Genomic DNA, 17,526 nt, shown 5'->3' on the forward strand with positions numbered 1-17,526 from the left:
TAACAAGAGGAATGACATGGATAGAACTTTCTTGTCGGAGGATTGTAAAGATTAAACAAGACAGTTCATTCATATTATTATAAAAATGGGATAAATAAATTCTGCCTTTTAAGTAAAAGAGCCAATTGGTAAAGTCACTGTGTCACTGCAGAAGCTCTGGTTGCCATAGAAACATGATGCGCTTGAGATTGCACATTTGCGTTAGCTGCCTGGAGCAACCTGAAGAGCTTTTCAGTGCAGTTTTTTTTAACCTTATTTCCCAGCTCACATTTTACTTATCCTAATTTTACAAATTGCAAGTTACAAAAAGCACACAAGTAGTGCTGACTGACTCTGATCACAGCCGGGTGTTCTCAGAGTCCGATCGACTCGGGTATATTACACACAATGGTAAACAGACCCGGGACCCAAAGTAATACATTGGGACCCGACCCAGACCCGGCTGACCATTTAAAATATAGACCCATCCTCGGGTCTCGGGTGCTCCATGTAGACCTCTAGATTGACCATTCGTGATGATACCTGCTGTCCACAACCATACTCACACTGTAAAAAAAACAAAAAAACATAAGAAAATCGGTGCAGCCAGTTTAATGCATGGCAGCATTGTTTGCATTAAAAAGAAAAACAACTGACTTCAACCACAGCCTTAGATGAAATCTAAGACTTTAAGGCCTTGTCCACACTGAAACGCGTTTAGCTGTATACATAAAAATGTTGTATCGTACGGCGTTTTGGGAGCCTGAAACCGCTATTTTTTAAAACCAGATCCCAGAGTGGATATATTTGAAAACGAAACCTTTGCGTTTTCGTATGAACAGCCAATCAGTATATTTTGAAGTTTTTACATTTTTTAAGTTCTTGGTAAAAAAAAAAGAAAAGACAAAAAAAGAAGCTACTGAGCTTATCATTATTGTATACAGCACACAAGGTTTATGCGCATGCTCCAAGTCTTCTTCTCTGTTTTTACTGTATCTCTGTGGCAGAATTACAACGCTCCACACTGGTCTGACATGTATACTACATCATTTTGAGTCGGTTTCAGTGCTTTTGTGTGTATGCAGATATTTCTTGAGACGATGGCTTTTGTAATTGGGAAAGCTCTGGCTTCGTGTGGATGTGGCCTAAAGCTCTCAAGATTTCAGCACAGGGTTAAACAACTCCACAAACTGATTGACTTTATTTCTGCCATTCATCTAGAGAAGTTCTTTTTGAGAATTAACAGAGGTTTAGATGTTTTATTGAAAATGTTTGGTCACCATTACGGGTGCTCAGTGTGTCCTTTTGTTGGGCAGTTTGACTCCTGTTTTTATTTTTATGCGAGTTTGTGGTCATTGTAACAGTGTTTACCAAAACATAATTTGTTGCAAAGGAAACCAGAAACAAAGATGATCAGGTGATAATAGTTTTCAGATTCATATACTAGAAAAAAATCACTGATCTTATTCCTGATCAAAAGTGGTTATTTCTTATTAATATATTATATTCACCAACAAAACTTTCTTGCAAAATATCAGACATTCTGAATTTTGATTTTTAAAATACATTATGGGAAAAAAAAGGTTTAGAAACACACATAGTATAACACTCATGGCTCCCAGCATGCATTGCAGCATATGTTGAATCTTGATGTCTCTTCGTGTCTAAATAAATTGCCAAGATATATTTACAAATCAACATTCAGGATGTCTGATCTATTGCAATAAAGTATTGTTGGTGAATATAATGTATTAATAACAAACAACCACCTTTGGTCAGGGAAAACCATATCACATGATCATCTTTGTTTCTGGCTTCTTTTGTAACAAATTATGTGTTTTAGTAAACATTGTTACAAAGACAACAAACTCACATAAAAAGCCAAGGGTCAAACTGCCCAACTAAAGCAAACACGTTTAATGACGTTGGTGTCGTCTCGTCATCACCTCGTCTTAGTCATGGAAAAAAAGTTGTCAACAAACATTTTTTTTGTCATAGAAATGAACACTGTCCTGCACCCCCACCGTGAAGCAACTGAACTGTCTCTCCCAATCCCCATATATGTTAGGAGAGGAACATCTGAGCCTGACAAAAACAAAGATAAGTTGCACAATAAAAAATCAGACTTAAATTCTATACATATATCATTCTAAACATTAGGATAATATTATTAAAGCATATAGATAATGAAAGAAATTAACTAATTTACGTCATATACTTTTGTCATACAGCGACCCCTAGAGTCACTGTGGAGTACTTGTATGTAACGTTACTGTTGTAAATACCACTCAAGCAGAACCGTCTCTGCACTCACGGCCTGATCCCCTCCGCCCTCTATACCGGATCCTGTTCAATAAGATGGAAGCTGTAATGAGTGGAAATAAGGTGTGGCCCCTTTAACTCTCTGGGGTCTAAGGTGTAAATGCCCTGCCATTTGTGCTTTTTTCAGTTGCTTATAAACATATTAATGGCAAAGGTGTAATTACACTCTATTTAGCACAAACTGGGCTACCATAATATGTGAGCAACGTGTATGTCCATGTTTGTATTTTTGAGAGAATAATGTTTATGCATGGTTATTGAAAAAACTAAAAACTAAAGTTTCTGAAATAAGGCCACAAAACACATACTAAATATGTGTCCTTAGACTTCTGAATAATGCATTTTGTCGCCTAGAGTTTTTTCTTCAAAATGATGTGAAAATCATCCTGCCTTATCATTCACATAAAACAATACATTGATTTAAATTTTGCAAGACACTTTCTGTTTGGAAAGGCAATATTCGAGTGGGCGTCAACGATCCAACACCATCATGCATATTTAGTGGTTCACACCTGAGGAGACAATGGGGCCCGCATACTTAATGAGCCATTCATTCAGGTGTGTGACTGAGCCACAAGAAAGAATGCAAGAGCAATATGTGTGTATATATATTCTACAAAATTGGTTCACAGTTGGAAGCATCTCATTTTTATTTTATTTTTCCATGTCTAGTAATTGTGCAGTTAATTCTCATACTGTATTTTCAGTTTTGGAATATGTATCCTCTCCCCAAATTTGTCACTAATAAAACACAATAAAAATTATTTAAAGAAAAGGCTTATATTTACCTTTTAATAGTTTGTTTACATCTACCTTGTAAATATATTTTTTTTATTAAAAAGGTTACAATTACAACAACAATTCAAGTGCAATCTTTCTTTGTAAAAACTAAAGTATACATTTTATCATACATATTTCAAAGTTAAGGATTCATTACTTGAATAAAGCCTAGGCTACATTGGAACAAACACATAATAAAATATTATTTGATTATTTTTGACAAAACATAGGCCTACTATATTTAACATATGAGCAAAAATTGGCAAACAAAAGCTTATTTGAGGTGGCAAATATTTTACAGTAAAAATGTATAATCTATCCAAAACTAGTCAACGAAATGTTGTCTTTCATATGTCTGTAACATAGGTCTTTCATTTATATAAGAAATATAAATGTTAATTTGCAGTTTAATACGTTGCTTATACTATACATTTTATTTCAACATATTTCAGTCGATTTTTACTCATCTCAGTATAGCAATACAGTTTGCTAAAAGCGTATCATTCATTCACACACTGCGGTCGATTCAAATTTAAACCGACTTTTTGCGAGTTATGGTAAACAGCGCGCATCTCTGCTATTCATTCATTCACACACACACAGAAACGCGATTCACTTGAGAATGAGAAAAACTTACTACAGTATTCCATAGCGATCCGTTGCTCCTCGAAATACCAGCACTTCTGAGGTACATTTTCCATTATTATTATTACGATAGTATTATTCCTCACAGCGCCGCGAGACGGAGTAAACAAGTACAATGATCTGAATAAACTTGATGTGTTTTCTGGAGCTGATATGAGGGCATTCACAGTTTGCACTGCACGGATGCCTCAGTCAATTGCGTTTGCATAGAGCACGTTCTCCGTGGGCGGAGTCAAATTAAAAATAATTAACTGAGATGAGAACGACTGACATCTCGCTCTTTTCATACAGATTACATAAACTGAGAATATTTGTTTTTTATAACAATTACTTCATTTAAAAGAAGAGAATTCAAGCTTCATGCCTGTGTGTCTGTATGCCTGTTTGACTGAGTATTCGCTGAGTTCTGGTTCATTTTCGGACGCGTTAGAGAATTGACTTCACTGACAGAGAGAAAGCAGAACTCACATCATGTTTATTTTTCTTTATTTGGCAAAAAGCACAACACTTTGTTTTTATTGTGAGTATACACAAAAATAATACACACTTAACAGGATCGATTGATTTATGAAACTGGTTTGTAAAATCAAAGTCAACAGAGTATTTGGACTCTCGTTTGACTGATAAGAAAAAAAACGAGCAAATCACGCCGGCGGGATTTCCGACCTCAGAGGGTTAAGAGCTGTGTGCACCCTGTTGAACTGTCGACAGTCTGTATTGTATGTGCGCCTCGAACACCCCATGTATTTGGGTTATTTTAGTTTGATGCTCATTCTTATTACCAAAAGTCCAAATCATAGTCTCTGCTGCACCAATTCCAAACCAAAAGTCCAAATCATAGTCTCTGCTGCACCAATTTAAATGATATAAATACTAGTGTAGAAAATCGCATAGAAACTGTGTCTATTCCTCGTTTAGTGAAATCAAATAATAAATCTACTGCAGGATCTAGGAAAAATTGTTATTAAAACAGAAAATGTTGCTATTAGTAAACAAAAACAAATTTTAAAGCTAGGTCTTCTAAACATTAGATCACTCACACCTAAGGCAGTTATTGTAAATTAAATAGTCACAGATAATAGCTTCGATGTACTTTGCCTTACTGAAACCTGGCTTAAACCAAATGATTATTTCGGTCTAAATGAGTCTACTCCATCTGGATACTCCTATAAGCATGAGCCCCGTCTGATTGGTCGTGGCGGCGGTGTTGCAACAATCTATAGAGATATTCTCAATGTTACTCAGAAAACGGGTTTTAAGTTTATTTCGTTTGAAGTACTTGTACTAAATGTTATGCTCTTAGATGTTAGAAAAAAATCCATATTATCTCTAGCCTTGGCTACCGTATATATACCGCCTGGGCCTTACGCTGATTTCCTAAAAGAGTTTGCAGATTTTCACTCAGATCTATTGGTCAATGTCGAGAAAGCATTAATTGTGGGAGATTTTAACATACACGTAGATAATCCAAATGATGCGTTAGGGGCTGCGTTTATAGATTTATTAAATTCCTTTGGGGTCAAGCAAAACGTCACCGGACCAACTCATCGTCTTAATCATACACTCGATTTAATTATATCATATGGAACCGATCCAACCGATATAGATATCATTCCACAAAGTGATGATGTCACTGACCATTACTTGGTAACTTGCATATTACGTACTGCTGTAATATGTCATGCTGCACCGCGTTATCGACCAGGCAGATCAATCCTTCCATCCACCATAGATAATTTCTCAAATTGCTTATCTAATCTGTCTCAGCTGCTGCCTGAACCCAAACAAACAGCTGAACTAGAAGAACTAACTAGCACTATGAGCACCATTCTCTCTAGAACATTGGATCTTGTTGCACCCATTAAATTAAAAAAGGTCAGAGAGAAAATTAAAGCACCATGGTACAATAATACTACGCATGTTCTAAAGAGAGAAACCCGTAATTTAGAGCGTAAATGGAAACAAACTAATTTAGGGGTCTTTAGAATCGCGTGGAAAGACAGTATGTCACGTTATAAAAAGGCCCTAAAAGCGGCCAGGGCTGAGCACCTCCGCAAACTAATAGAAAATAACCAAAACAATCCAAGGTTTTTATTTAACAACGTAGCTAGACTAACAAATAAAAAGACGTCACCCGAACAAAATATCCCGTTACAGTTTAGTAGTAATGATTTCATGAACTTCTTCACTGAGAAAATAGAAAACATCAGAACCACAATTGTAAACGTTCAATCCTCAATCGCGCCTTATAATTCAGCCTCAATTATCCTCCCGCAAGAACAATTGCAGTGCTTTACAACTATAGAACAAAAAGAGTTAAGTAAACTTATCACTTCATCTAAAACAACAACATGTTTATTAGATCCTATATCAACTAAACTACTGAAAGAAGTGTTACCTGTAGTGGAAGATCCTCTCCTCAATATTGTTAACTCATCTTTATCTTTGGGTCATGTTCCAAGAACATTTAAACTGGCGGTTATAAAACCTCTCATTAAGAAACCACAATTAGATCATAATAATCTAGCAAATTATAGACCTATTTCAAATCTTCCATTTATGTCTAAAATACTAGAAAAAGTTGTGTCCGCTCAACTGGGCTCTTTCTTGCAAGAAAATTATATCTATGAAAAGTTTCAGTCAGGATTCAGGCCGCATCATAGCACTGAAACTGCGCTCGTTAAAATCACAAATGATTTACTTTTAGCTTCTGACCAAGGCTGTATCTCAATATTAGTTTTACTCGATCTAAGTGCTGCGTTCGATACTATAGATCACACAATACTCTTAGATCGACTACAAAATTATACTGGTGTTCAAGGACAAGCATTAAGCTGGTTTAGATCATACTTATCTGACCGCTACCATTTTGTCTATTTAAATGGAGAAAAATCAATCATAATTCCAGTAAACTATGGAGTGCCGCAGGGATCTGTGTTAGGCCCTCTATTATTCTCAATATATATGATGCCACTTGGAAATATTATAAGGAAACATGGAATTAGTTTCCATTGTTATGCTGATGACACTCAAATATATATTTCATCACGGCCGGATGAAAACGCTAAATTATCCAAATTGACACAGAACCTCTCACAATACAACTTTGACATCGTAGGATGTCCTGTTACTTTATCCTCTACAGTAAAAGACCTGGGTGTTATACTCGATTGTAACCTGTCTTTTGAAAAGCATATTTCGTATGTTACAAAAACAGCCTTTTTCCACCTTAGAAACATTGCTAAGCTACGTAATATGCTAACAGTTTCTGATGCAGAAAAGTTAGTTCATGCATTCATGACCTCGAGACTAGATTACTGTAATGCTTTATTAGCCGGTTGTCCTGCAACATCAATAAACAAGCTACAGTTAGTCCAAAATGCAGCTGCTAGAGTTCTTACTAGATCAAGAAAATATGATCATATAACACCGATTTTATCATCACTACATTGGCTACCTATAAAGTTCCGTATTAATTATAAGGTATTGCTACTGACTTATAAAGCCCTAAATGGCTTAGCTCCAGTCTATTTAACGGATCTTCTATCACCCTATAATCCATCGCGCTCTTTAAAGGGATAGTTCGCCCAAAAATGATATTTAAGCCATGATTTACTCACCCTCAAGCCGTTCGAGATGCATATGTCAATCTTTTTTCAGACGAACACATTTTCAGTTATTTTAGAAAATGTCTTAGATCTTTCAGTGGTTATAATGTGAATAAATGGGGTCCAACTGCTTCAATTCGCAAATTGTGCATGCATCCTTCACAAAAATAATCCATCCGGCTCCAGGGGGATAAACGAAGGCCTTCTGAGGGTAATCCGCGCGGTTTTGTCGTAAAAATATACATATTTAAAACTTTATAAACGAAAATAACTGGCTTCCGGTGGCGGTCGGCGCGCGTTCATGGAGATTACCCTCAGAAGGCCTTCGTTTATCCCCCTGGAGCCGGATGGATTATTTTTGAGAAGGATGCATGTACATTTTCGAACGTGAATCAGCTGGACCCCATTGCCTCACATTATAACCACTGAAAGATCTAAGACATTTTCTAAAATAACTGAAAATGTGTTTGTCTGAAAAAAGATTGACATATGCATCTCGAACGGCTTGAGGGTGAGTAAATCATGGCTTAAATATCATTTTTGGGCGAACTATCCCTTTAAGATCAATAAATTCGAGGCTTTTGGTCATACCTAGGATATCCAGATCAACCAAAGGAGGGAGAGCATTTTCACATTTGGCTCCGAAACTCTGGAATAGTCTTCCTGATACTGTTCGTTGCTCGGACTCGCTCTCCCAGTTTAAAACTAGATTAAAGACGCCTTCGGCCAGGCATTCATATAATATTGTTAATCTCACAGTTCAAACTACAATCCGGCCTCTAGTTCATAAATGCCAGAGGAGAACTGGCCCCCGACTGAGCCTAGGTTCTCCCAAGGTTTTTTTTTTCTCCATTAGGTCACCTGATGAGTTTTAGGACACCATTAGGTCACTTGATGGAGTTTTTTCGGTTCCTTGCCACTGTTGCCTTTGGCTTGCTCAGTTGGGGATATTTTGGGGATATTTCATTTTATTCTATCAATCAATAAATTCCACTAGAAACAAACTTTGTTGTATTATTTTATTTTAATTTAATACTGTGAAGCTGCTTTGATACAATCTGTATTGTGAAAAGCGCTATACAAATATACTTGATTTGATTTGATTTGATGTGGATGGTAGAACGTGTGACAGACATTTACACAAATTCGACTGGGGAATAAAGTACAAGTTGTGAGATGCCAATCGCCTCCGTGAGTCTGTCTGGCCTCTGTAATAACTTCATTTGTGAGCTCTCCTTATTTTTTCCTTCTGACACAACGCATTACAAAGCGTCAGACATCGAAAAGGCACAGATAGCCTCCGAAGATGTCTATATTGTCTATTTTTATAATTCAATAGTCTTTGTTAAACAAAGATACTGTTAATTGACTTACCCTCAGGCCTTCCAAGATGTAGGGGACTTTTTGTCTTCAGTAGAACAGTAAAGAAGATTTTGGGCTGAAACCGTGATGTTTGGTTATTCATAAAATGCAAGTCAACGGCTACTGGCAATTTGAGTCAAATCATATCAGGCAACACGAAATTGATACCTGTGGCCCCTAACGATATATTGAGGTCTTATGAAGAAAAATGATTGGCCTGTGCAAGAAACTGAACATTATTTACAACAAAATTATCTGCAATCAATAGCCTCAGGCAAACAGGGAAGTCTGATTCAGACAGTTTATTTCAATGAACTGCTTCAAATAACTGATTAACCAATTTATTTATGGTATCATGCAATGACAATCTAAAGGCCAATCTACTTTGAGTGTAACTAAAACTTGCCAATGCACATTGGCATGCGATAATTGCATCAGCTGCACTGCATCACGGCACGCACATATAATGAGCAGCAGTTGATTTTACATTATACGCCGATTTCCCCTGTGAAACGGGCCATTGCTATGCAACCTATCTGGAGGCGATTGCTCTTCAGGAGACAGTGACCACACCGCTCCTTACCCCGGAGGAGGGCCGGGTGGAGAATCTTATGTTCCGTTTTGTTTTCTCTTCCGCCACTGGTCAGCGGCACCCAAATTCTCAATAAAAGAGCAATTTCTCTCAGCCACCAAGCCTTCTCACGCACCCTCTGCCCAACCGTGGAACCAGTTAAGTGTTTCTGCTGTGCCACACTGGGGCTGCCAGGTCACTGACTCGGCTACGTTTCTTGCACAGACTGATTGTTTCGTTTCATAAGACCTCAATATATCGTCAGGAGCCATGGGTATTAATTTTGTGTTTTGACTCTCAAAGTGACTATAGCCTCTGACTTGCATTTCATGAATAACCAAGGACCATGGTTTCAGCTAAAAATCTTGTTTACTACATCTTGGAAGGCTTGAGGGTAAGAAAATTAACAGGAAATTTCAATGTTTGGCTGAACTATCTCTTTTAGTTCACTTGGTCATAATTTTAACAAAATTCAAGTGAGGTAAAATGCAGAGTAAAATTACAGTATTGTTCCTTCAAAAGTAAATAATACAAGTAAATATAATGCTGTTTGTTTATTCAACAGGGAAAAAACAAAAACTTTGGAACAACAGGAGTCGGATCAGATCAACACCAACAACAGGAAAAGACAAAAAAAACGGAGTATATATTTCACAGACTTAATCTGGAAGACAGGCATACCAATAAACTGAGAGCTGCAGATGTTCTTCAGATAACCAAACATTCATTAGAGTCCCATGAGTCTTGTGCTGAAAAAGAGCTGATTCAGACTTTTATACTAAAACTACTGATGATGAACTACAGAGCAAGATACATTAAAACTACTGAGACTAATGAACAGGATCACACACAACAAAGAGACAGTGATTCATGTGAAGATGAGGGTGATATTTTTTCTGTTTTTAAGGAGATACCTTTATCAAAAACAAGTCTGTCTGAGGGAATTGACCCAATGGATGTTCAGATGGCTGTGTTTCACTGTGCTGATGGTTTCCTGAAGCAGCTGATGGTCACTAAACTTTCTCAGTGTCAGTACGCTCTGCCTCTGCTTGTTCCTGATCCATTCACACAACAGATTGAGTTTCCTTTCTGGACATTCAGACAAATCAACAAGAGCTGGAAGAAGAGAAACACCAACCATAAAATCATCAGTCAAACCCAGCCGATCTACAAGGCAGAAACTCCAATGGTGTTTTTCTTCAGGTTTGGCTCCGTGTCTTCATCCAAGTCTGAGCTGATGAACAGTCTGATCAATGAGAGACACAACACGTTCTTCCACAGGAACTGCCCAGGCAGCAGCAGATCCAGAGTCCTGATGGACGGAGTGGTGGAGATCGCCTGGTTCTGCCCCTCTGGGACAAATGATGATAAATTCAATGACTGTGTTGCATTCTGTAATCTACACGGCAATGCAGGAGACCATGAGAAACAGCTGCAGATCCTCACTGAAATGGCCACAGTCAATGTTGTTCTTTTACCACAACTGGACAGGAATGACAAACATGCAGCAAAGACACAAACCCTTTTCAGTAACAGAAAGCCACTCATTTGTATTTTTACTGAAGATGAATCTGCATCATCTGAGCCAAAGAAAGGGAAATTCAAAATTGGTCTCAAAGACAGAAATCAGTCAGAAGTATCTGAAGAACTCAGAAGAGCGATACAAAAGTGTCTCTCAGAATCATCTCGTTCTTTCAGACTTGAAGATGTGGCCAAACCTTCAGACACCAGAGTAGATGAGGTATATGATGATGACTGCAGGAGAGGAAGAGAAGCAGCACAGCAGATGGTGAGTTTACTGAAGGAGAAAGATCTGATAGAAATCAAAGAATCAATTCTGCCCTGTCAGGGGAAACTGTGGCATCAGTGGAGTCAGATGAACAAAGAACTACATCGACCTCAAGGAGAAAATATAGAAATGGTAACAAGTAGGAAAGAAACAGAGATGAAGATAATCCGTGAAAAACAGCATAAATGTGACATCGGCAGTTTTATGAAGAAATTCATTAAAGAAATGAACTCAAATGCTAAACATGAGATGATGTTTTTTCTCAAATGGCTCAGAATCCTCCTGGATGAACACACATCAGCTGACCTTTCTGATCTACTCCACAAGTATGATGAAACATGGTCAGAAGTCTCAAGTCTCTCAAAACTGAAAGACAATAATAAATCTGAAGAACATAAAGCTAAACAAACAGAACTTGATAAATTATCTGACGATCTCCAAGCTGCAACTTTTGGTTTGGAGCACATCATGAGGGAGATTGGTCAGATCTATGAATCATGTTCATCTGTGAAGAAGCAAAAGAAAGGCCTGCAGGTTCACTTCTCTTCTCTCCCGAGTCTTGCAGCAGAGATGATGATCTCTGGATTTCCACTGGAGCTGATGGATGGAGATGCTGCTCATGTTCCTCTTGTCTGGATCTCTGCTGTTCTAGAAGAACTCATCCAGAAACTGGGAAACCAGACCAGAGTATTTGTGCTGTCAGTTTTAGGGCTTCAGAGCTCTGGGAAATCCACCATGCTGAACGCCATGTTTGGGCTCCAGTTTTCCGTCAGTGCTGGCAGGTGCACCAGAGGAGCTTTCATGCAGCTGGTCAGAGTCTCAGACGAGATGAAACCACAGATGAACTTTGACTATATTCTGGTCATTGATACTGAGGGTCTTCGTGCTCTAGAACTGGCTGGAAGATCAACACAGCATCATGACAATGAATTGGCCACATTTGTTGTTGGTCTTGGAAATCTGACATTGATCAACATCTTTGGAGAAAACCCATCTGAGATGCAGGACGTTCTTCAGATTGTTGTTCAGGCCTTCATGAGGATGAAGCAGGTAAATCTGTCTCCCAGCTGTGTGTTTGTGCATCAGAACGTTTCAGACATCACAGCTAGAGAGAAAAACATGGAGGGAAGGAGACGACTGCAGGAGACACTGGATGAGATGACAAAAGTCGCTGCTAAAGATGAAGTCTGTGATGCAGAAAGTTTCAGTGATGTCATTAGATTTGACGTTCAGAATGATGTGAAGTATTTTGCTCAGCTCTGGGAGGGAAGCCCACCAATGGCACCACCAAACCCAATCTACTGTGAGAATATACAAGAACTAAAGGAAACTATTATGTCTCATGCCTCTAAATCACATGGTATGATGCTGATAGACCTAAAAGATCGTGTTAAAGATCTCTGGGAGGCTTTACTGAAAGAACGATTCGTCTTCAGCTTCAGAAATTCTCTGGAGATTTCAGCCTACAGGAGACTGGAGACCGAATACAGCAAGTGGTCCTGGAGTCTTCGCAGTGCCATGATGGAAACTGAAAATAAACTACATAACAAAATAGACAATGAAGTGGTTGATGAGGTTGAGAAAACTGATCTTCAAAGAGAACTGAAGACGACAAGTGAAGAAGTGAAAAAATTAATGTCAGAATTCTTTGAGAAAGACAAAGATAAAGATATACTGATTCAATGGAAAACATCATTTGAAATCAAAATAAAAGAGCTTCAAGAAAACATTGTGAGAGAAACAAAGAGGAAATTAAACAATATTCTTCAGCAGCGAGACCTGAAGAAAAAGATTGATGCTCAGAAGATAAATCATGAAAACACTCTCTTTGAAAAGAGCAAAGAACTTGCCTTGAAACTAAAAGACAAAGCAAAAGATAAAGAAACACTGAAGAAAGAGTTTGATTCGTTTTGGGGACAGAGTGTGAAGAAGATAATCACAGACACTCCTGCAATCAAAGACATTGATGTAATGAAAGATGTGAGAAAGATCCTCAGTGACATCTATGGAAGTGTTCCTGTAGATCACCGGGGGGAGAACAAGGATATATTCACTGTGCCAAAATATTCAGATTATGTAAAGTTAAAGAAATCCAGTGGATTACTGGATGTGTGTTTGAAAAATCACATTAAATCATTTAAAGAAATGATTAGTTGTGCTCTGTCTAAAGAGGATGAAGTTCAAATAAGATCATTAGTCACAGATGTTGCTGAGCAAACAGACAAAGAGATTCAATCATTTAACATTTCAAAGATGGGCTACAACATCAGCTGCATTCAACAGCTCACAGGTTACATCAAGACAAGAGTGACAGAACATCAGGAAGGATCAGTGAAATATGTGTTCAGGAATGAATTCTTCCTGGATTTGGTTTATTGCATCTTTAAGAAAGCAAAGGAGTTGATCACTAATCAACACAGACTGTTCAGAGAAGCCAATGATCCTGAAATATATGTTGATAATAAGAGAGGAGATTACTATTGTATTTTCCAAAAATACGTTCAAGGAGCAACATCAGCTGTGATTTTTGGTGAGATCATCTGTCAGAAACTGAAAGATCCCATTGAGCAGAGTGTCTACAAGAAGACCGCCAGAAATCTGACGGATGAAATGATAGAAAACTGTCCATCACTGAATGGAAACAGATCAAATCTGGAGAAACACATCCTGAAGACAATGGCAGAAGAGGAGGATTTTAACAAATACATGAACTACATTCATGAACCCAGAGATCACTTCAAGAGTTTCATCAGAGATGAAGTCAGTCGGTACATCACTGATAAGTTCAGTGTCAGTGTTTTACCCAAAATGGAGGAGAACATCAAACTCCTGCAACAGAAGATCATGAAAGCTGCACATGAATCTACTGAACATGTTGAAGAGAACAGAGGAGATGTTGGCTTGTGGTTGAAGAGTTTCACAGAGCAGCTCTCAGATGTGCTGATCTTCTCTGAAAAAGACCTCAGTGGAGTGAAAAATGATGATGTTGATGATTTCAACCTCCTAGAAGATGTGATAAAACGAAAACTTCCTGCTATAATGACTGACATCAGCAGTAGATTCAACACAGAGTCATTTACAGTAAAGCTGGACTATAAATTCAGGCCAGATGAGCTTCTGGTTGATCACTTCTGTCAGTGCTGTTGGGTTCAGTGTCCGTTCTGTAATGCCATCTGTACCAACACCATAGAAAACCATGCTGAAGATCATAATGTTCCTTTCCACAGAGTGAAAGCAGTAACGGGTTCGACTTTCAGGGATACAACAAACTTGTGTGTTTGGATCTGCACATCATCTGTAGCAAGCAACAATCGATCTTTTTATCCCAATGATTCAGATGATTCAGATTCAGATGATTCAGATTCAGATGATTCAGTCCTATTTAGAGATTACAGAACAGCAGGAGAAGAGTTTGCTAAATGGAACATCAGCCCTGATCTCTCTGAACTGCCCTACTGGAAGTGGTTTGTGTGCAGATTTAAGGAAGATCTGGAAAAATACTACAGTAAAACATTTGAGGGGTGTGGTGAGATACCAGATGAATGGAGAAAATACTCAAAACTTGAAGCTATTGAGAGTTTACAATACATGTAAGGAAGCAGATAAAGAAAGAGACTATTTTCTCTTCTCAGATTTATTAAGAAATGAGTTTATCTGACATTCATCAGTGAGAATCTGAGCTCATCTACACCTCAGAAGATCAGAGCTTCATCAAATACACCAGAAGAGAGTTAAAGACAAGATTCAGTTCCTAATACATTATCTGAACTACAAAACAACATATTTCTGAACATATGCCTAAATGATAAAGCTCAAAAGTCTAATTAAAGAATTTATTTAATCAGAGTAAAGCGATTAATGTAACTTCATATAGAAAAGACTAGATTTCACTAGTTTCTGGCAGTTGGCGTCAGATCTGCACTCCAAGACTCACTGTCTTCAATGACCTTTGAACTTCCGCTTCTGTGAACACATGCTTCAAAACAGAAATAGAGTGCAATTACAGTGGACTGTACTAATGTTAAAACTAGGTTTATACTTGCACCCGAAATCCATCTGCCCACGACGATACAGACCTGTGACACATGGAAATGCTCCCTCTCTGAAAAGACTTTGAGCGTTCACCCCATTAACAAGCCAATAGTCTCAAGCTATCTTTCCTCTCACATTGTAGCATCTCAATGGAGGGGGGATATATGGACTTACGGAATAACTCAGGAGAGTAGTTTATATAGGGGTGCATGCGTCTTTGATTTATGACCTTATATGACCATTTATGACCTTTTATGACCAGGTGTGCGTTTGTGACCTTTTGACCTTCCGTTTCCGGAGTGTTTGTGTGTTTATGACACCAATCTATTGTGTGATAAGGAAAGTGAGTGTTTTTTGTTTTTTTTCCAGGTTTTCTTTTTATTGTTGAGAAAAAAAGATGATTCAGAGTGTAAATAGTTGAAACGAGAGTAATAGAGTGTGAAGAAAAAAAGTTTTAAGAAGAAACATATTTTCATACTTTCATTTCGAGTAACTCCAGTGAGTGTTTTGTTACTCCGTTGTTGGTCTGTAATCAGTAAATGTGTTCAATCAATGATTTATGGTAAGAAATATGATTGATGTGACAAAGAGATAAAGGATAGTTTTGTTATTAAACCAATCGGAGTTTAATCCAATGTGATGTTAAAATCAACTGCGTCACATGCTAATTAATGTGCATTGGTTCGTGTAAACAGAGACATTTGATGACAGTTTGATATTGTTAATTAACTCTGGGGATATATTGTTGTAAAAGAATCAGAGTATGTGATTTGATGAATATGTCTGTATGACATTCAGTAGTTTCATTTAGTGTTTGAGTCATACAATAACAATGTCAGACATTCCTCTGTTTAATGTTGATTTAGTGGGTATATTCTCCCAGGATTTTCTTTGTAAAACAAGTAAATGAGTTAATATGCAGTTAAAGGAAGAAAAGCGAAATATCTGAAATTTCATGCAATTTATATCTGTTGTCAATTCAGATGAAGTGAATGTGAATGAGTGACAAGTTTTTTTGTTTTTTTTTTCTTCTTCTTCTTGTTTCCTGTTGATGTGTACTTCTTGAGTTGACCATGGACGAGTGAACGGCGAGAAGAAATTTGCAGAGGGCTGTGACGCTCACTTAATTCTTGCTGAGGATTTTAAATAAAACATGTTAATCCTATATATTCTATATATATAACCAGTTGAGAAATATATATAAACATGTATCTACTTTTCTCATCTAATGATTTTCCTTTATATGTGGTTTGGCCTTTGTATTCTTGTAAACTTTTGGGATTAATGTTTCAGACTTTGTTGCATATATACTGAAAAAAAATAAAATAATTGGATTTACTCAATTTAATTATGGACACTGGTTCCACATAATTTGTTTGGGTTCACAGTATCCTACACATTCACATAGTTTCTGCACAATAGTTTTGTGTTAATCACATGTATTTTAATGAAGTAATGTGTACATGCTCCATTTAAGTTAACCTAACATAATTCAGTCATGTTAGCTGAATATTAATCTTTTATTTTAGATACATGCCTGGATCATGTTAATTCTACACAATCTAATCAAGTTATCTTTACATATTTTTTTGTTACATTTTTAATGGTTTATATTGTTACTTAAATGTGTTTTTGTACTAAACCTTTGTACTGTCCTTTTGTACTAAACCTTGTACTAAACTTTTGTACTGTCCCCTTTCAAATAAAGAAAAAATGAAATGAAATGAAAAATGAAATAAACAATAAAAAAGCATTCATTTAAACCATTTATTTCATTTATTGAATATTCATTCACTTAAACATTATGCATGTAGAAATTTACAAAAAGTACTGAATCTGATGTATGCAGTCTCTATTTTCTAGATAGACATATAATCTCATTTACGAAGACCATCAGATTCATATCATAGATAGATAAAATCATAAGCAACATAACATCTCATATTTCTGTGAAAACTGAATTTTAAATTTTGCACAATTCAAAGAGAACTTTGTTCTCTCCGACTCTCTTCAACACATTTAATGTGCAGACCTTGTGTAATGTGTTCATTAAACATCAAAACGGTCAGTCTAGCACTGAACAAAATTTTATGATATCTTGAAATGACTATGAAATAACATCTTTATAGAATATCTTTGGTGATTAAATATCAACATGACTTAAACTAGTATGTAAAAAAAGAAACGTACTGTTCTATGCAATATGCATACATGCCCATTTTAGATCGAAGACGTGAACTCTTCATAAGAAATGTTTTAACAAGATCATGAACATGAGTTATATCTCATACCTATATTCATGAAACTGCGTCTTTATAAACAAATAGAACATTGAAGCACAAATAATCTGATTTCATGAAATAAAAAAAAACTGTCCTCTGACTCCTCTGCACAACTTGAATGTGATGAACTTGTGCTGAATGTGTAGAAGAAACCTC

At 37.0% G+C, this 17,526-nt stretch overlaps 1 protein-coding gene across 1 annotated transcript in view; it reads left to right on the forward strand.

The window, feature by feature from the left end:
• The window catches only part of LOC311074773 (interferon-induced very large GTPase 1-like), a 59,418-nt gene extending 42,636 nt beyond the window's left edge, over nt 1–16,782 (forward strand). The window contains exon 2 of the mRNA XM_084101664.1: nt 9,833–16,782. Coding sequence (XP_083957790.1) covers nt 9,833–14,650 — 4,818 coding nt within the window. The 3' untranslated portion in view covers nt 14,651–16,782. The remainder of the gene's footprint in view (nt 1–9,832) is intronic.
• Nucleotides 16,783–17,526: the final 744 nt, after the last annotated feature.

The sequence above is a fragment of the Abramis brama genome (assembly GCF_963993115.1).
Source record: "Abramis brama genome assembly, chromosome: 1".
Lineage (NCBI taxonomy): Eukaryota > Metazoa > Chordata > Actinopteri > Cypriniformes > Leuciscidae > Abramis > Abramis brama.